A 21095-nucleotide genomic window follows, 5' to 3' on the forward strand; every position below is an offset into this window, starting at 1 on the left:
GTATATTAAAGTATTCTTTTCTCTTCCTCTTCTCTTCTCTATCTTTTTTCTTTCTCTCATCATGAGTACCCAATACACAAATGTATCCATAAGGAAAAGGGGCCATGATACCAAAAGTATTGTGGTTGCCTAGTGTGAAAAGCTCAATAATATGAGTGGCAACTAATTAATTAATTAGTTAAAGTGTTTCTTAAGTCTAGACAACTAATCATGTTCATTTAATTAAATATGAGTGGAGACTTTAATGATGAATTTGCCGAAGTTGTTAATGCTTCACTTGTTGCGTTGTGAAAAAAACGTTTGATGCATATATTGTTAAACCATTTTCTTCATTATTTACTAGCATTGCCTTATAACTCATCATTGATGTGGTTCTTCCTTCTTTATCAATTGAGATTTAAACATTTATCCTTCTTAGCATTACTTTCTTTGGGCACATTATGACTTTGTTTCAAGGGAACATAGAGTGATAATCTTGTCATGATATAAGGGCAATGCTATCATTGTCACTCATTGTGTTTTGGGAAACATTTCATTGTCAAATTTCTTCGTTGTTGGCATTATGGCTTCTTTCTTTGTTAGCATCACCGTATAAAACATTTTTCTAGTATTTTCCTTCTTTATCACCATTTCATTTCAATGGCCAACTTTCCCATTGTGTTTTAGCATGTAATGCCCTAGTAGAGGTTCTTTATTGTTTTACAAGACATGTTACATGTGGATCATGCATTTTCATTAAGACTAACTAGCCTAAACATTGTCGAGGTTTTTTATTAGTAAGTGAGAAGCTAATTCACTCATGTTAGAAATTTCTTATTAACTTGGTTATTGCTAATTCCTATATTTTTTTTCCATAAAAAATATTCTCCATTGGTATTAAAATAGTCTACTATTACAATGAATATTGCATGTGAATGTGGTTGCATTAGGTTTTAGACTTGATTTCAGCATACATTTGAAACATTGGAAAGCCATATATCGATCGTGGTTTATTCCAAACCCTTTTATCATTGCATTCCAAGATGTAATGTCCCTTACATAGAGAGTATTGAAAATATTTTGTGCTTCTTTGATGCTGCCACATTTGCCATATGTATCTAAAAGCGTGTTGCTAATTCCTATATTCTGGTTTAATTTCAGGTGTTAACTCACTCTATCAATACAGGCACAAAAAAGAGGCAATGCATGTCATTCAAATTCAAAATGTCTAGTTTAAGTTTTAACTAATCTTTTAAACCTTCACACTTGTCCTTTTTCTTTTTCTTTTCTTTTTTTGTGATGAATTTATGTGGGCAAAATAGTTTGGCTCTTCAACCAAACAAGTTTCATTAAGAGCCAACATTAACCATATCTATATACCTCTCGAATCAATACAATCATATTTGAAAAAGCTACTAATTCATCGTAGTCTACATGAGTTTTCAGTGCTGAACAACCCAACAAGGCAACTTTAATGGAAATCGCTGCAAACGCTTCAATGAAGATAGCAAGAAGACCATAATGCATTTTTATGCAAAATGTAGGTAGATATACACCTACAATATCTAAGGATGCCTCACTACATAAACACTTTCAAACCTCTTCATTAGAAGCCCTGAAAACTTATAGCAAAGACATCACATTTTATGCGAATATCAAACGTGTGTTGCCTACAACCACCACATTGTTCCTCATTTCCCAACATAGCTCAATTGAGATCTCAATATCCAAACATCTTTGTTGGGGCATTGGCTCATAGATTGAAAAGCCACCCCAATATGCATATGTTGTGGAGCTCTAGATGATTATTCATGAGCCTATCATATCTTTCCACCTCTTGTAGCTCACTAAAACTGTATCCCATCATAAGATATAAAACAAAGGAGCATATAGGCAACATGTTCCTCCCTCAAAATCTGTAACCATGGCATGTGTTCACTTTTTTGCGTAAATGAAATGCTTCTAATACACTCACACAAGAACTGCCAATCCAATCTACAGTTTGGTATCCACATACGAAAAACTGTAGATTGGATTGGAAGCACCCCAAAAACTGTATCTCATCATAAGGTATACAGAGAGGCATATATGCAACACTTTCCTTCCTCAAAATTTGCAACCATAGTATGTGTTGACTTTTTTGAGCGAACGAAATGCTTCTAATACACTCACCAGAGCTTCCAATCCAATCTACAATTTCGTCTCTACAAGTCTGGATCAAATAATCTACACATACTTGATCCATCCATGAATGGGACCGAATAACCTTGGAACACCTCAATAGTCTTTTATGGACACAGATTATTATTGCAAGACCCATACTCTCAAAGCTTACTAAGAGGCTTGTCCTTGATCTTGGGAAGACTTACATAATCATGCACGGATTTTTTTCAGCCGACATGTTCTCTTTTCATACCATTATTTTCATTAGTACACTGATTGCATCACAAAAAGGTCACCACTAGAGTTAAGATCACATTAGTTAGCATACAAAACTTTGAAGGAGCATAAAAGGCTACATCCATAGAAGGATAATGGTACATCATGTTTTGATTGTTTGAATCACGAATAAGCGCTTGGCGCATAGAAGTGTTACAAGAATATATCCCCCAAGGGCAGCTTATTAATAGAATATTGATGAATTAAAAAATATTAATGTTAAAATAGGTTATGTATGCTGAAAACTAAAAAGGCCCCCGCTGCAAATATCAACATGTAAATATCAATACTGTGAAATGATAAAACTCTCACAAAACTTGCTAGACCTTTACACTGCTTGCATCAACAGAAAAGCAGCCCCAAGCTGCTGCTTTGTCATCATTCATCTTTCATGTAGCAGCCTTACCTTCCACTAGATTCTGAAAGAACCATGCAAGTTACTCCCCTTCATAAATGAGCTAAAAAGGGATTCACAATGAGGAGAACGACATTGTTTCAATCCCTTGATAAGGGAATCGAATCATGTATTTTATACATTGCAAATTTGATAAAAGAGAGGGCAACCTACTTATACCTTATTTCAATCCATCTCATCTTTTCCTCCTTAAAAAGTGTTTCTCATAGAGAGGCTAAAGTGGGGACCAAAAGCAAGACCATAGAAATAGCTCAGCACACTCAGAGAACATACTAGTAGCCATTCCAAAGAAACTCTTTCCTAGAGGATTACCAATGGCAAGTGCTGAGTGTCTACTCATGTTATCCCAAATCGGCAACTTCCTACAATCATAGTCCCCTTTCTCACTACCAACTTCTAAGTGCTGCATTGTCATATCTAGTGATGGACTATTACTCCCTTTGCTACTACGCCCCGCTAAACGAAGCACTGGCAAGCCACTGCTACTTCTCGCATCTTCATCATCTATGCATTTGCTTCGAGGCCCTTCCTCGTTATCTATACTTTTGTTGTTTCTAGCTTCTTCGTCATCATTCATACCAACAAAAGCATGTTCTTCCTTGCATCTAGCACAAGTAGCCCATTCACAGTCTCGAGCAGTATCACAACCTTCATGTGTGAGCTCAATAGATAGTCTTTCAGCTGATTCTGGATTTTCAGCCTGTTTTGAAAGCCCTACTTCAAAGGATAATTGTGAACCTAGCTTGTCCTTTACTCGGATAGTGGAAGCTATGGAGGATCTCTTGGAAACTAGTTCTGCATCACTGCTCAAATCAATCTCACCTGAAGATTTTCTTAACACATCTTCGGTATGTATAATATTCCTCCCATTCAGTTCAGATGCTCCGGAAACTTCTGAATGTGATATCACATCAGAAGTAATCTGGGCAGATCCTTCCAAATCTTCTTTTTTATATGCGATTCCATGAACTCCAAGGGCAGATTGGTCAAAAGCTTCATATGAACGTGCACTCTCACTCACTTCTGAAGCTTGGAATTTTACTTCCGAATGCATGGTCCTGTTCCTTACAGATGCTCTCTTAGAAACAGCTTCTTCTCCCTGGGGCACATGTCCAACTGGCAAGAAGATATCTGTCATAGTCCTAGGGAATTGATCAGCATTTGGTAATTTTATGACCTCGTCGTCCCTCATGTAGAGAAGTATATATGCTTTTTGTTCAAGTACTGTCCTCTCACTAACTTTGGAAACCTGTCAATGGACAGAAGTTCAGGTCACATACCATTCATGCAGGGAAAAACTTAATAAATATGCAAGGTATATTATTCTCAACAAGAGGATTGCAACCTGGATCTTTCTCAAAAATCAAACAAAGACGGGATGATATCACTCTCATACTACAAGAGCATACTAAATCATTGGAATAACTTTTCCGTCACATATTTTTGTTCCATGGAACAAGATAGTAATGAGATGGCTTATTTTATACACATTGAAAAGTTGCATATATGCCCATTAAAGCAAGTTTGGGAAATGAATCCAATACCTGATTGTCATCTAGAAGATACCATGTATCCATGGCAGTCCGTACAAAACAATAATAATGTCCAGAGTGGATAGACCAACCAGAATGAACCAAAACAGCATATAAAGAGTAGCTGACGTTTCCATCCTATACTCACACAAGCCAAATGCAACAAAATTGTCAGAACCATGACGAATTACAGCTGCAATTACCTCAAATTTGCAATAATAAGCAAAACCCTGACATTGTATGTATGTATGCATGTACCTCTCCTCCATTTACAAATGGCTTCAAATCAAGGTTCTTGTCAAAGTGGACCTTCTTGTCAATCTTTCCCCCATAGCCACCTAAGCTACTGAAGCGTTTTAGCTGTATCGTCAGCACAGGAGGTGCTTTGTCGATTGTGAATTGCTTCAATGCACGAACTTTTACCCTGCATCTGCTACATTGATATTTATTGTCTCCATCCAACTCTTCTATAGCTGTGAAGTGAGCTAGTGCCGTCTGCAAAGAATCAGCTTCTTCAACCTCGAGGCTCAGATCCAGAAAAGGATCATACTTGTTGGAGCAATGGGAGCACTGAGTACACTTCACCTGCATATATGATCCAAGCAACAAGATGAGGAAAACCCAAAAACAGCTCAGCACATAACTACAGCCAGCTGATGTACACATAAAATTATTGAATGATAAAGAGAGAGTCTCTATTATTTTGGACTATACATATAGTGATTATATGCACACACCAACTTGCACCTGACTTCTAAGCTGCCCTCCGAACACATTTTGTATAAGGCTTTTACCACCAGATGCTTCCACTGAACAACATTTCTGTAAGGCCTCAATTAGATATCTCATATACTCATGAGCATCTTCTTGCTGCCACATTTGGAAAGAACGTGAAATGCCTGGTGTAGTTTGTGGTCAAGGAAATCGGAGTTTTTTTTATACAATCATTAAAATAGATCGTTAGATTGGAGGTAAACAAAGGATACATCGCAGGTTCTTGACAAGATATTTGGGAGAAATACTCCTGCCATGAGATGTCAAAGCCTCCTTCACGTGGCTTTCCAAGGCACACATTGCACAAAAACCTGTGATTCGGCCTGTCACAGATAAGGAGTTCAATGACCATATATACTTTCGCCGAATATAATTTTGAGATCCCAATATAAAATGCATTCAATGTGAACAAAAGCATACACTGGGTTTACCAAAACCAAGCCTTTCTTAAAACTATAAAAGAATCACTAGATGGCGAGTATACATACATTGGGACAGATTTGAATATAAATATAGACCATAGGATTTAAAATTTTGTAAAAATGATTGTGACAGTAGATTTACATGAGCTCTGATGAAACCCGCTTTGAAGGCGTGCTGCAAGAGGCGGTGTGTATGTAAGGCATTGTAGCACAGCATTAAGGAAGCATGTATTCCCGAGGTTAGCCAAGCCAGCTCCCTGAAAAACACGATTGGAAGAGACTCCTTCATATGATAATGCATGTGTTAATTCGAGAAACAGAACTGAGAAACTCACAAAATTAGAGAATCCTAATACATTTGGATCAAGGTCATTTGCGCGTAAATCAAAACGATTTCAACATAGATCAAGATTATTTCCATGTGTATCAGGGCTATTTCGAAGCAGATCAGTATTGTTACAGGATAGATCAAGGCCCTAGATCATTTCTATGTAGGTTAAGATGATTCTATCGTAGATCAAGGTCATTTCCATGTAGATCAAGACGATTTCCAAGTAGATCAGGGTTATATCCGTGCAGATCGAGATCATTTCAACGTAGTAGAGCAAGGCTTTATGAATGAAGATTAAAGTTATTTATACATTAGATCGAGCTTATTTCCATGTAGAAGAATGTATGAAAGAAAAAACTGTAGATCTAGCAATGCTTACAATTCTATGAACAGGTAGGTGTGGAGAGAAATCTTGCATCGTCGAGCCGATCTCTCCTTCACCACAATCCCTCGAATAGAACGAATTCTCCATGGGCTTAGGAGAAAAAAGAGCACGCCTAGGGAGAATGGTGGATGCCATGGAAACAATGGCCATGGCGGAGGCGTGAGAGAAGCGGCCGTAATCGATACCGGAGGATCCTCGTGTTTGGGCAGGATCTTGGGCTAAAGACATGATATGATGGATGGATGGATGGATGGATGGGCAATGGGCGATGGGCAATGGGCAATGATGATTGATTGATGGATCTGTGGCAGAGAAAGGAGGCTGCCTGCAGGAAGGGTAGGAATTGAGCCCTAGACCTGCTCCTCCCTTCCCTCTGCAGAGAGCCTCCTAGCCTTTTGCTCAACAGAACCACCAATCTAATGCAGAGAAGAAAGAAAGAATTCTGTTAAAAAACAAAACAAATTTGCAGAGGGGGGTGGGGGTTTGTGTGTTGTTGTCACTCGCTGTCTCTCTCTCTCTCTCTCTCGTTTTATCTTCCTTTTTGTGTTGCTTCTTCTTCTATTCTTTCTTTACTTTCTTTTCTTCTTCTTTTTCTTGTTTCTTTGTTGTTGCCAGGATTCGATCTTGAGACCTCTTGAGAGAGAAACACTCTTGACACTTGGACCCCACATAAAGTAAGTCCATAACACCAAAAGAAAATGAAGAAGGAAGGAAGGAAGGAAGGAAGGAAGGAGATGAAAGAGACTCACCGACAACAACAAGACTCGCTCCACTCCCCTCACACGATTGGCCCAAGCCCCCCGCCAGACAGTGACCCCTCACCCATCTCTCTTTTGGGCGGGCTGCCCCGCCCAAAAGACCCATGACCTACAAACCAACCTATCGGGTCTTGGGTCACCGTGACTCCCTACTTGGGCCTACTGGCAATACAAACCAAACCTCTAGCCCTGGCTGTGAGACATGTAGCCCCAGAATCGGCTTGTCACAATCACGCTACATATGTACGTGACCGGACGTCGCCTCGGTCATTGCCAGTCGTGTTCTGCAGACCGTGTGGATTGAAACTAAGAAAGAAGAGGAAAGAAGAGGAAAGAAGAAGAAGACGAAGAAGAAAGTATGTTATTGGCTTATCAGGAAAAAGGTTGGTCCTCGCCTATCAAAGTACTCCTCATATTTTGGGTAATAATAGCCAAACTACCCTCATTAATTTCGGAATTTCTCAACTTTTTTTTTTTGTTCTTAGTAGCAATGGTGATGGTGTGTAACGTACCCCGCGAATTATATGTAATACGAAGAGTACATGGATAGAGTTGAAAGATATCATTTCTTATCGCTCGTAAAGTTGGTAGCCTTTTTTATGTAGGCATCATATTAATCGCAATTTAGAAAAGCTAAGCAAGTTCACACCATCCTAAACAAATTGATATTCTTTCATAAGTGATTGCGGGTTTTTCAAATCATTAATTTTGTGTAACTTCGAGAACCTGGCTTGGCGAAAAAAGACAAGGACTTTACAGTGATTTCTGCTCGCAATGCTTGAAACTCGACTTTCAATTATTTAAAATGGGAATAGTCTAATACTTCCATTTAAGATACATTTGTGAAAAAATAATTTTGACACGATGGCCTATGTTCCAATATACTTTGTGTTCCCATTAGCCTTGACTATATTGCTATTGCTCCAATTGAGGGTGGTTTTAAACGTCAACTGCTTCCGGAGGAGAGACAAACTTCAAAGGCAATATGTTGTATTCTCACCATTATACCTTTGATATAAAACTTAGAAACCACGTTTCACTCGAGACGCGTGTAACAGAACTTCAACTCGCTAAATCAATTATGCACTTGTGGGTTACAAACTTTGTGTATGCTAAGGACCTTGATTTTACCACTTTCTCGTTGCTTGCTTTCTTTTTCATTTGGGCTCATTCACAATTTGCACACAACTACATACTTGATCATATCTTCTTTACATATGTGCACTCTACTTTCATGCACTTGCCCACACAATATATATAGGCACATTCACATGCAATTCAAAAACACATATACTAGCAAACATGGTTATTCACATTCACACATGTACATACTCACATAAACACATGCGGGTGGATGCAAATGAAAAAGTGCACAATTTTACGCAAAAAGTATCAAGACCCACATACGCGCATCATTGACATCATAAATGATGGAGAGAGGTTTAGTACAAAAGACTGCCTACTTATAAAGATATGAAATTTGCAATACTTTCCTACACCAAAAGTTCTTGATAGGGACCAATTTTCAATCGTGGTCTAATTAATGTTCAAGTAATCAAAAGAGTAGGCCCCATTGATCATACAATCTTTTTTTATTGTAATATCTTGCAACTTTAGAAATCATCATGGAATATTCTTCATTGCCAAGAAGTATGATTCTCAAATGTTGCATTGCTTTGTGATGAGTGGAGTGTCATCCTCATTATATTTATATTTGTGAAATGTCTACACATTTTTTGGTCTACATATCAATCAAGTTGGCCTAGTGTGAAGCCTCCAAGTTGATGTGTGTGTGAAACTTAGGGCTTACAATGTGTTTGTGTTTTTTGAGAGTATGAGTTGGAGAGAAAACTTTTGTATATTTGATTATATCTAATGTTGTGTATAGAGAAGGTGTCATCTCTAGCATTATGCATCTATTCTTTGTTTTCTTCCATACATTGTGATCTTGTTCCTTGCTTGGTATTCTTTCTTATGATTCTCTTGTAGCTTGCTATTAAGTGATAATGTCAAACACTATGTTCACCGAACTCCAATACTTGGTATCAAAGTGGAGATTTGTATATGAAGGCTAAATACAATTGCCCTTGGAATGTTAAAAAAGGCTCAATAAAGGAGCAAATAAGACTAATTAGTTATTGAGCGAAAGGGGAACGATTTGGATGACTTGGCTTACTCACACAAACATCACCACCATGTTGTCAATGTTTGCTTAAACTTCATCGGCTGGCTCATCGTACAAGGGAACCTCATGACTTAAGTAAGAGGAAGTTCAAAGTTTCACACGTTTGATGAGATCAACTCCCCTCTTTGGAGAAAAATCAAAATATGTGTCATTTTGATTTAGAGGTCTGAATGGAGGCTAGTTGACATGAAGAGAATTGCCAACATAATTAATCATGAACACTATACATAACTTGACCAATTGGTGATTTCAATGATCCGATCTGGTTGACAATATATAGTTCTCAATCTTGGATTGTGAAAATCCCAAGAAAAGTTTTGAGTAAGTTGCATTGTCATAAAGTGGCATGGACGAAGGGTAGGGGGTGAGTGACAAAGACAAGTTTCACAATAGCCCAAGAATGTGGGCAAAGTGATGAAGAAAGGAAGAGGATAAGAAGGAACAATAAATTATGAGGGATATATCGAATAGTGAGAAATATCCAATAATATCCTTAATTGTCTCAAGGGATATCTTGAATAATAAGAGCTATCCTCTAAGATCTTTAATGGTCTCAAGGGATATGCTTGCTGGAATGTGAATGAAAATTGCATTTTGTGTCTAAATTAAAATCCAAACTCATGATAGAGCCCAACCTAGCTATCAATCATTGTAGAGGCATGTAATTGAAAGCTAACCTTGATGCCTTGATTAGGTGCGAAAGAAAAGATCTTCCATGGTGAGCTTTTGTGTAGGATAGCAAAGTGTAGTGTACTTGTTGCAAACGAAGTGTTGAGTGAACCTTGTGCCACTTGAGACTAAGCTTCATGTGATGAGGAGCCTTCGAACAAGGATTTGCTTCATATGAATCTTGCTATGAATGTAGCCTCGCTTTAGATGTAGCTACCTACGAGCCAAGCTTCATTCGTATGACCTATCCAATGAGGAGGCATCCCTCTTCCCAAACCTAAATTACTAACCATGAGCCAAATGTTCATGTAGACCCATCCTTTCTTCACACTTCATCCTACACCCACACCTACACCCACTCACAATTCCTAATATCCTAGAGACCTTTTATTTTCATTAAAGCTAGGTCTCCCCTCCCAAAAAAAGCAACCAAAAGGTCAGTTGGGACCCTTTGCAATGGACATGGCGTGATCCCTACGCGGCGCAAGGAAGCAAACCCATCCCTTTCTTCCAATTCACAACTAGATTGGGTCGCCACATTCTAGCTGCTCAAACCGCCCGAGAGCCGGCTACTGCGAAGGTCTGGCACACATTTCAAGTTCCTCCAACAATAATCACCAAGTTTTGGCAGAAAATCTGGAAACAACAACACGCGAGGCAAATTACCACGTTCCAATGGCTATTAATACATAAGTCCCTACCGGTGGGAGCATGGCAACGTGGGAACCTTAGCTCTCCTAATTGTGTAGAGTGCCCACATGCAGTAGAATCAATACGGCGCGCTCTTTGGGACTGCCCAACGTCCCATCAAATATGACGGGGGGTTGGCCGCTTGTTGCAATTATGCCAGGTGCAAGGCTCAATTAAGTGGGGAAATATATGTTGGCTATCATGGCAGACCGCAATGGGCAGATACGAGCATCAGGAGGAGGGGATGACTTTGGTGATAAAAGCACAAGAGGTATTTTTCTCCTCCAGCGGCAATGTCCACTCCACTCCTCTTAATGACAAATCTCAAGAGGTGTTGGAATTGGTCAACCCAATAACTCTTTGGATTCTATGGAAACAAATATGTAGGCGAGTCTTCTCCAACCAAACCGCACATGCAACAAGGTTATTGCAAGAGATATGGAGTGAAATTGTAGCCACTCTGAAGAGCCAATATGACGGCCTTAAGGGCGGCTCCGATGGAGTTGAAAGACAACGAATAGCCTTCATCCAACAATGGTTGTCCTCTTCCTTTCTTGAGGAGTGGGCATCCACACAAGATGGAACTATCGTGTCCCTACAGGGATTTGTACATAATCGTCTCATTTGCAAAATTTTATAACTAATGGAAGGAGTGTTTTTTGGAAAAAAAAAAGCAACCAAAGCACTTCACACTTTATCCTACATACAAAAACACTTGCAATTCCTTTTATTTTCTATAAACACCCAATTCACTTTGTCATATACTTTCTCCAAATCTATTGTATCATGATCAATAGTGGGGCAGACTTCTTTGCACAATTCACACTCATTTGAACAATTAGGAGATTATGTAAAATATCCCTCGTCATAAATCCACGAGAACCTTGGGCTAACATTTTTGCAATCTATTGGCAATAACCTTAGGAAAAATCTTATACATCCACCCCCATCAAAGGAAGTGGGTGATGGATCTAAATTTCCACAAATTAGGCAATTGCTTGGAGCTTCGAACTTGTTAATACAACATGGTGAGAGGTCTCTTTAGCTCTATGCATATTTTTTAAAGAATGTGCTTGTTAAGCATTCCTCATAGGAGTATTATGATTAGAGAAATGAGAAATGACCACTTCTCCCTATCCATGATATCTCCATCAAGATTTTTGGCATCCGTTTGCGATACACAATGCTTAACCCTAGACATAAATGCATATCACGTGTGTTTACGACCATTATCAATTATACAAGCACAACCAAACAATCTTGTAAATTATTGTTGTCATTTGCGAACAATGATATCGTTTCTTATACAGTTGCCCCTCTTCTATCCGTACCACAATATATCTAGCATTCATTTAGTGTTATCCTTGAAAGAATGATTGCCTTTGACAAATATTGTCCCGAAATTCTTGTTTCATTTCGTAGACACGTGCTCATTAATAATTATGATCTTGAAACACTTTCAACTTGTTTCACAAAATAATATGTATTCCAACAATTCTATCCCTTAGACCAAGTGATAACAAAACATTTCATTTGTTTGACAAATTAGTTAGGGCATATGATTTTGGTCTCTTCAATGAGGCATATTTTCTACCATAAAATATGAATAGTTTATATGCATTTGCCATAAACACTTCCCAAGCGAACGCCCTCATTTGAATGTGTAGTGAGATTTCCTCCATTAGTTATCCCATATAATTCCAAAACACCTCATGATGACGAAGTCATGAATTGATGTACAATTGGCTTGCTTCACAATACATATTAAGATCCCTCATTGTTGGTTTAGTTGTCCCGACTTGAAAACAATAGTGAAGGATTGACATCATTCCTTCACTATGTTTGGGGCATAAATGCCAACTATGTATCCATAACATATGTCATGCCAAGAAAATCTGAACTACCATATGTATATCCTCCTTTCTTCTACTTTCTCATTTTACACACATCCCACTACCCAAACCTTAGGACCCAAAGTTCCGAGTTCCTAAAGTCACTCACCGAGTACCCTAACATCTAAAGTTCACACATTTCTAAAATTCCTCTCTCTCTCTCTCTCACACACACACACACACACACACACACAAAAGAAAAAAGAAAAAACACATGCACATTTAGAGGCATTCATACATTTACTCCCACATAGACACATTTTATTTGTTACAAGTACATACATATACAGTTATACCCAAGCAATGTACACACATCTCCATGTATAAATTCTTGCACATACTTCTACGTGTAAAAGTACACACATCTACAACTTCAAACAAATGCATGCATAAAATCAAACACGAATATGGATGCACTCATACACACGAAAAATAAATAAATCGTAACACATGGAAAGAACATTTTGTCAAATAAGGTTTATCTTATGTGGAGGTTATACAAGATTTTCGAGAAATTTGGAAAAAGGCAGATGTCTTCACCTCTTTTGGGGAGAGAATAATGTGGATATATGCTCCACCAATATGGCTTTTTCCGCCCCCCTGTCTTGGAAGGCCCTGTATGTGGGCTTTTGCTACTCAACATGTTGGTTGATGTGGGTATAAGGGTTATATTTTAATGTATGAGTTCTTTGTAGCCTTTGGGCATATTTCCATTAATACCAAGGTGAATCTTTATTTAAATAAAAAATGAAAAATAAAATATTTAAATGATGAAAGCCATTTTTATCGTTGCCCAAACCACAAGTTGCTTGGTATTTGAAGAGGTTGAAGGTGAGCAATAATATGAAGATGCAAGTCATGATGCTTATGTGCACACTATCGAGTTCATGGAACACCTCCAATGCTTAGTTTAGTATGAGCATGTTAGATGGCGCATTGTCATATGTAGAGGTATTTGGAACACTTATTGGCAAAGCAATCTACCAATATCATATTATCACATTTGTGCACAAGGTAGAGAAGCATAATATGTGCATAATTTTCAGGGAAAGTACTCATAGTAAAGTCGACACATGAGCCAAGGATGAGTAGTAGAGGAGAATACTAGCAATTGAGGCAACCTGTAGCTAAAGGGGGGTATAGTAAAACAATTCCCAACATAAAGCACATATTCCCATTTTCCAAGGTTGCCTCACATTCTCTCCTAAACTACTACTCCTCTCATATGACCGTTTTGATCGAGTGTGAAACTAATTGCTCGTCACATTTCCCCTCGTGCATTGCCATGCCATGACACTGTGCTCTAAACAATGGACAAGAGAACCTTGATGGTGATGACGCATATAAGATGGTTGTTGAGCTCATCATCAAAGAGGATTGAAGAAATCAATCTCATGTCAAAGAAGGTGGAATGAATGATCCTCTACATGAAAGTGGGAGATGTCATGGCGATATATACAAAATACCATTGTCATCATGTTATGATATCACAAAAAGATCATAAGGGTACTTGCTATCTTTTTATATATAATGTCTACTCATTGTAACTTTTAAAAGATAGTCTACGCTATACACATAATATAACATGTCGCTACCTTGTACAAGCTAATGCATGATTAACAAATGGCATTCTTGCATGAATTCCATGGAGCGATCATGCATGGATGTAAGGTGGTAAGCATGCATGTGTCCAACCATGCTATATAAGCATGTGCTCTAGTCATTGATGAACCATTATTGTAATATTGGTCTTCTTGTTAACACACGTTATTCTAGTTTGCCCTCATGATGTTCATAGAAGGCACACCAATTTTGCAAACCATTGTAAGAAGAAAGCTTTGCTTTACTTTCATCTCTAAATTTTGGAAATACTTGCTTGAATTCCTTTAGATTGTTCATAAACTCTCTTCAAGCTATCATCCAAAGACTCATGATCAAACCAAATGTACCAATCAAACATTGGAGCAATATTTTTGTTGTTTCATGAACTACCAATAAGTTGATTGAGTTGACTTTTTACACTATATGGAATTGCCTTACAATAATTTGATTCATTCTTCTACTAAATATACTTCCTTCTTCACTTACAAGAGATACATCTCTATTGGATGATACTTGAATATCTAAAAATCCCCAAAAAACCCTCACTACTAAAGATAATCTACTTTGTGGTATGAACACACACTTTAACTCAACAATCATGCTAGAGATTTGAACACATGAACTCTTTAGAAGGTGTTGGTAGCTTTAACCACTAGGATATATCATATAATAATCTTTATGAAGATCATCATTAAATATCAAGTGTTATCCTTGCACAAATGCCAACTGGCATGTTTCCATGAATATCAAGTGACGATTATGCATGCTTATGAGGTAGTGAGCCTACATGTGTCTAAATCATGTTATATAAACATGTGTTCAAGTATTGATGAATCATTCTGGTTCAATGTTGGTCTTCAACATATTCTTGTATCCCTTACTATATTGTTAATACATTGCCAATCTCATATTATTTCTCTCTTGTTTCTCCATTGTTTCTCTATTCTGTTCTTTGCTACAACTGTGATAGTTTGAACTGAAATAAACCCTTCTACTTCATTCCTTTTTTTTTTGAGGAGTTGCGCATCCTACCTTCAAATCACCATGGCACCATTTAATGAACAAGAATATATCCACGTTCAAGGTGATCTAGAACATTTAACAACCAAGTTCATGGCCTTGGAGTAGGAGAATCAAAGGAATTTCGAGGTTTTACAAGTGAATGTTGAGAAAGCTTAACAACATGAGGAGTAATATTAGAGGATCATTCTTCAACTTGAAGTCGCACTAGTAACTTTGTGACAACAAGCTTTGGGAGCGCCAAGTTTACTAAAAGAACCTAAAATAAGTCTCCCATTGAAGTTTGAAGGTACTTGGTCACAAGTCTGAGGATTTCTTAACCAGGCGTGTCTAGTATTACAAATGTAATCCACTTGACATCCAACTGATTCAACATGATTAAGGTCGGTCGGGACTCTATTGATTGGCACAATGCTTGCTTGGTTTACGCTATCACTTGAGAAAAGGTCCCATGTTTTAGATAATTTTGATGAGCTTATTAAAGAATTTCAAGCTTGTTTTGGAGATATAGATAGTGTGCGAACTACTATCAATAAGATTCGAAGGTAATGACAAGGAGATCGTCTAGCCTCGGCCTATGCAATTAATTTTTGCCTTTTTGCATTTGATACACCTTGGGATGAAGAGGCATTTATGGATCCATTTTGACAAGGACTTGATGTTCGTAATGATGTGAAAGATCTACTTCTCACATTTTGTGAAGATCCTAAATTTTTTACTAAGGTGATTAGCCAAGTCGTATGATGTGACATTCCAAGCGTTAACAATGGTCTCATCCTAGATTAGAGCAAACATATGCATTTATGACAACATTACCATCATATAGAACTATGCAAGCCCATACCCTTAACCCAATAGGTAACCCTAGTCGAATGGAGATTGATATTGCACAATCGAGGACCCTAAATGGAAACTAAAAAGTAGCAATGGCAGGCAAACTGTTTATATCTATATTGTGGTGGCCCAGGACACATTGTGATAAATTGTCCTCATTGGCCTAACCATTAAGTGTGAATACTAAAAATAATCTTGATTCTCCAACTATATCTTGCAATCTTAATAATGCTACACCATCAAATCCGTTTGAAGTGCTTAACCAATTAGATAAAGCATTAAATGAGTAAATCCAACCAAAATAGAAGCCATTTGGTTGGATAAACTAAGATTCATAGAGCCAATCCATAGTAATGGTATCCTTTCATCAAATTGAGTTAGTAGGGTTTTTGCGGCACAAGTTGAACTTAGTACCTCAAGATGTCATCGTGTCATTGCCTCTACTCTTTTGGATTTAGGAGCTAACTCTTGCTTTAGGGTTTTTGCGGCACAAGTTGAACTTAGTACCTCAAGATGTCATCAAGTCATTGTCTCTACTCTCTTTGATTTAGGAGTTAAGTCTTGCTTCATGGGCCAAGAATTAGCCTTGATACACAATATCTTATTAAAAACATTGCATTCTCCAACATCTATCGAGTCAATCATAGATGGTCGATCTATTACTTCAGATAGAGATATGTTGAGAGACAAGCTCAACATCGGCCGGATCGGCTGAAGAAGCCGAGGACTGGATCGGTTGGGACCGATCGGTTAGGCTGAATGCGTAAACCTGTACGCAGACCGGTGTGTAGGTAGGGCCGGATCGGTGCGTAAACCGGGAGGCCGTTAGGAAAGATATTCCGTGAGGAATATATTTGGGAGTTAGTGTAGGAGCTCTTAATGAGCATTGAAGTACTGTCAGTACTTCTGTCAGTCCTTCTAGGACTTGTATAAAAGTGTTCATTGAACACACATATGTATACAGTGGTGAATAGAGATTGTGTACTTCCGTTGAATATAGTTCTTGTGTTTTTTTCTCTCTATCACTCGCTCTGTCTCTCCCGCGTATACTGCGTAAGCTCAAGCTCTCCATTAAACCTGAGTTTTCTTCCTTCTATTCGGTCTTCATACTTGCTTCTGCACGCTACTTTTTACATGGTATCAGAGCGCGAGGGTTGAGAACCTCTTTGCAGCCGACACAGCTTGACGAAGAAGAACAAGAAGAACGATTGATAGAGGCATGGAGAGCTCGCTTCCAACAGAGAAGCTCGACAGAACCAACTACGCGTTGTCGTGTAGAAAACCGTCCACAAGCGGAATCGGTGCACCGGAGCGTAGGTACCGGTTCCTCATGCATGTACGCCTTATGTTGTACATAAGAGAGAATTAGGCACATAGAAGATCCTAGGTAGGTAGATTCGGTAGGTAGGAAGTTAATGGGAAACGGCTCCCTTCTTGCCTATAAAAGGAGGGAGACGAAGAGGAGGAAAGGATCGCGGATAGAAGAGGACGAAGTGCTGTCGGTTTGTGTGGAAGGCTTCTCTCTCTCTCTCCCCCCCAAGCTCCGTGGCTTCTTTCTGTGCAGGTTTCGGGAGGCTCGCGCTACTCTGAGGAACGCCCGAGTGCTTTCAGCAGCACCTCCAACCTACTCTTTTTTTTCTGTGCGTTTACGAACAGGCATCGACATTTGTTCGCCGGCCTGTTCGGTCGTAACCGACTTCGTGCTTCTTGTTGTTTGTCTTGTTAATATAAATATTTACATACATTCGTGTCTCTCTGTGTCGGTGTCCCACTCGCGTCTTTGTGTCGAAGGGCCGTGTCCCTGTGGATCTACACTCGCACGTAGTGGGTCCCCCTCCCTTCTCCTTTCTCTCTTGCTCTTCGGTACAAGACCCCCGAGGTCCCGCCTCATTGAACGCATCCGCGAGGAATACCTCGACATCTTGGTGAACCTGACGTGAAAGAGGCGGCAGAAGAGCAGAAGATGAAGGGGTCGGATCTTGCGGAGGCCATGGCTTCGGCAGTGGATCGGATATTGAGCGCACGTGAGGGCACCGGCGCCCTCGACAGAGCCATTGAGGTGGTCGTCGGTACGATCGGCCGGTTCAGCGGAAAGGATGCCACGAAGTATTTGGCGTCCTACGGGGCAGAAATGCTGATGCGGGACATTCCGGAAGAGAGGCGTCTTGCCGGGTTTCCTCGAGTGGTGATGCCGAGCATCCATGCGGAGGTGCTCGAGGTGCGGGCGGAGAGCCGTACCTGGGAGGAGTTCGAAGGCCGACTCCTAGAAAAATATGGGCTGGACGACGCGCTCCGGCTTTCGAAACGAGACTTCATGGAATGGGTGGAGTCCCCCGGCAAGGGAAGAAACGCGTCGGCACTCCTCCGGGAGTTCGAAGAACGCTTTGCGCGCCTTTTGGCGCTTGACCGAACCGTTCTGGATACGAGCCGGGTCCTACTGTTCGTCAAGTCGGTGGATGAGCGGGACCGGGATCAAGTCGGCTCCTTGCTGGAAACCAAAGACGGGCTGACGACCGACTGGGCTGCGGTTAAGCGAGTCTGTGGCCGTTTCGACAAACGACGAGAATGGGCTGACAACGGGGCGGCCGGTGCGGGCTCCGTCACAACAAGGAGGCTTGAACCGGCACCGCAAGGGCGAAGGGAAGAAACCCGGGAATGGCTCGAAACCGGTCCGGCTTCGACCGGCATGGTCAATGGCTCGTCCGGAGGAGCAGCGTTGGAGGAGTTGACGCGGGCGATAAAGGATCTCCAGATCGCCCAGACTCGAAGGGAAGGCGGCGAACCGGCACGTGACCGACGACCAGCAGCAGGGAACAGGTGCATGTGGTGCGACGAGGTCGGCCACATTCGGAAGGACTGCGGCGATTTCGTAGAGGCGTTGAGGAACCGGGTGGTGTACCTGTGGGAAGGCCGGGTGCACGCCGGCGACACCAGAAGGGCCCTGAACCGAAACGACGGGCGAGGAGGTATGAAGAGACTGATGGAAGAGGCAGCGGCCCGACACGTGGAGGCCATCCACTACTCGGCGTCGGCCGGCATTCGGGTCGGGGGCAGCGAGGCCCGAAAGGAGAGCAAAGACGGATTCTGATCGGCAATGCTGGAAGGCCTCGCCGGCGCACGGTTGAGGAAAGATGAGGCGGACCGCGCTGAGAGACGGGTCCGGGAAGTATCCGGGTTGAGCGACCCGGTCTAGGAGAAGACGGGCTTCGTAGAAGCCGCCTGCCGAAACTATGAGGCTCTGGTAGAAGACAAACGAGTAGGGAAAGCCGGAGCGGCCGGGCCCTCACAACGGTACGAGACCCGATTCGGGCAACGACGGAACGATGCCGGTGGGTCCAGCTCGCAAGGTAACCCCAGGAAGGGCGGATACCGACTGGGGACGGAAATAGAAAGGACCACGGACCTACGAAAGGTCCTAGAAGAATGGATCCTCAACAGCAAAGTGGAGCTGTCATTACGGGAGGTGCTAGGGATTGCCAAGAAGGACTTCCACGACTCCATTGTGGACTTGGTGAAACGGAAGAGGTTGTCGACGGAGACGGAACCGGAAAGACCGGTGGAGGTGCGGACGACGCACATCGACGACTTGGCGCTGGAAGATGAGTGGGCGGAGAGCCACTATTCGAGGCCACATTGGGTGGAAGATACGGGCGGCGACGCGCGCCACCGAGGAACTGCACGGGGCCTGCTCGAATGTGCGAGTCAAGATCGGCGACGTCGAGATTGACCAACACTTCTTCGTGCAGGAGACGTCCTCGCATCCGGTCATATTAGGGGAACCATACATCACGGCGGCGAGAATGGAGACCAAAGTGCTGGACAACGGTTCGGCCTACGCAAGGGTCAAAAGCCAGGACGGGCACCATTCGGTCCAATTTCTGATGGTGCGGCCGAACCACGAGCGAAACCGCGAATCCCTCGGTGGCGAGAACCGGGAGGATTTTTAGAGAGGGCTGCCAAGGCGTGGGGCCGGGACAATCCGGACACTCGGGAAAGACCCCACAGCTGTACGATAGAACCGAAACCGAAGAATCCTTGTACGATAGATAGAAAAATTTGCTTCTCCAACGACGGAGGGTGTATGATAGTCGGCATTGCTGGCCGAAAAAGGGCAAGGGCGGAGGAGCGACTTCGAGCGTGCGGAGTCCTCGGCCCGGACGAGGAAATCAGCGGAGCCGTGGAGGCGGTCTCCTTCGACGACACCTTGGGGATGCTGAGGAAGGTAGTCGGAGAAGACCTTAACGAAGACCGGACGATACTGGTATGTTCCGAAGAGATGTACGAAGTCATCGCGAACTTCAGTCAAGAGCTCGGGTCGGATCGGACAGCCCGAGTGAGCACGAAGTACAAGATTGTGGACCGGAAGGTAAGGCCAGTCGCGGCACCCTTACCGGAGGGCAGCAAGTCCCGAATCAGAGGGGTTGCGTCAGACCCCAGTTTACGAGATCCGGTTTGCATAGGACACACCTTCACCGACGGGACGCTCCGAGAGCTCAAAATCGGTGGGGGCGGGTTCCTACTGCCGGCGGAGGAAGACCGGTTTCAGAGAATGCTCGGAAGGCACGGGAAAGCCTTCGCATTCTCACTGGAAGAGATCGGGTGCGTAGACCCGACAATCGTGGAGCCGATGGTGATATTCACGGTACCGCATGTGCCGTGGAATCTCAAGCCGATTCCGGTACCGAGAGCTCACATCCCGAAGTTGATGGAGCTATTGAGGCAGAAAGTCGATATGGGCATTCTCGAACCGTCGAGTGCCCCATACTCGAACCGATGGTTTACCGTGCCAAAGAAAAACGGAACATTGCGCTTCATTCAAGACCTGCAGCCGGTCAACAGAGTGACCATTCGCAACGCAGGAATCAGACCGACCATAGACGAGTTCGTGGAGGCCTTCGCCGGAAGGTCGATTTACTCGGTCGGTGATCTATACTCGGGGTACGACCAGTTCCAGATAGCCGTGGAGAGCAGAGACATTACGACGATGCGAACTCCCCTCGGCCTAGTGCGAATGTGTACCCTGCCACAAGGAGGGACTAACTCGGTGGCCCACATGGTGAATGCAATGAACAAGGTACTGAGGGATTGCATCTCGGACATCACCATACCGTTTCTAGACGACATCCCAATAAAGGGGTGCCCGGTGGAAGAGAAGGACGAGACACTCG

The 21095-nt window shown here is 41.8% G+C and overlaps 2 protein-coding genes across 3 annotated transcripts in view; one reads left to right on the forward strand and one right to left on the reverse strand.

Moving 5' to 3' along the window:
- The window catches only part of LOC147864398 (cyclin-U1-1-like), a 64261-nt gene extending 52788 nt beyond the window's left edge, over positions 1–11473 (forward strand). The window contains exon 3 of the transcript XR_015529748.1: positions 11460–11473. The gene's annotated coding sequence lies outside the window, so the exon portion shown is untranslated. The remainder of the gene's footprint in view (positions 1–11459) is intronic.
- On the reverse strand, positions 2447–6627 carry LOC147864406 (uncharacterized). Of its 2 annotated transcripts, none has more exons than XM_087320201.1 (7): positions 6272–6627; positions 5704–5818; positions 5352–5462; positions 5113–5264; positions 4624–4950; positions 4378–4503; positions 2447–4082 (listed from the first exon to the last, which is right to left on the reverse strand). In XM_087320201.1, exons 1-7 carry the CDS (start codon positions 6503–6505, stop codon positions 3048–3050), a joined length of 2100 nt encoding a protein of 699 aa, XP_087176327.1. In that variant the 5' UTR covers positions 6506–6627; the 3' UTR covers positions 2447–3047. The 2 variants fall into 2 exon arrangements, with proteins under 2 accessions (XP_087176327.1, XP_087176326.1); XM_087320200.1 differs by having other exon boundaries at positions 4624–4944; positions 5107–5264; positions 6272–6619.
- Positions 11474–21095: the final 9622 nt, after the last annotated feature.

This window comes from Azolla caroliniana, unplaced genomic scaffold (genome assembly GCF_043228905.1).
Source record: "Azolla caroliniana isolate FFs.n. ecotype wild unplaced genomic scaffold, voAzoCaro1.0.p SCAF_5, whole genome shotgun sequence".
Classification (NCBI taxonomy): Eukaryota; Viridiplantae; Streptophyta; class Polypodiopsida; order Salviniales; family Salviniaceae; genus Azolla; species Azolla caroliniana.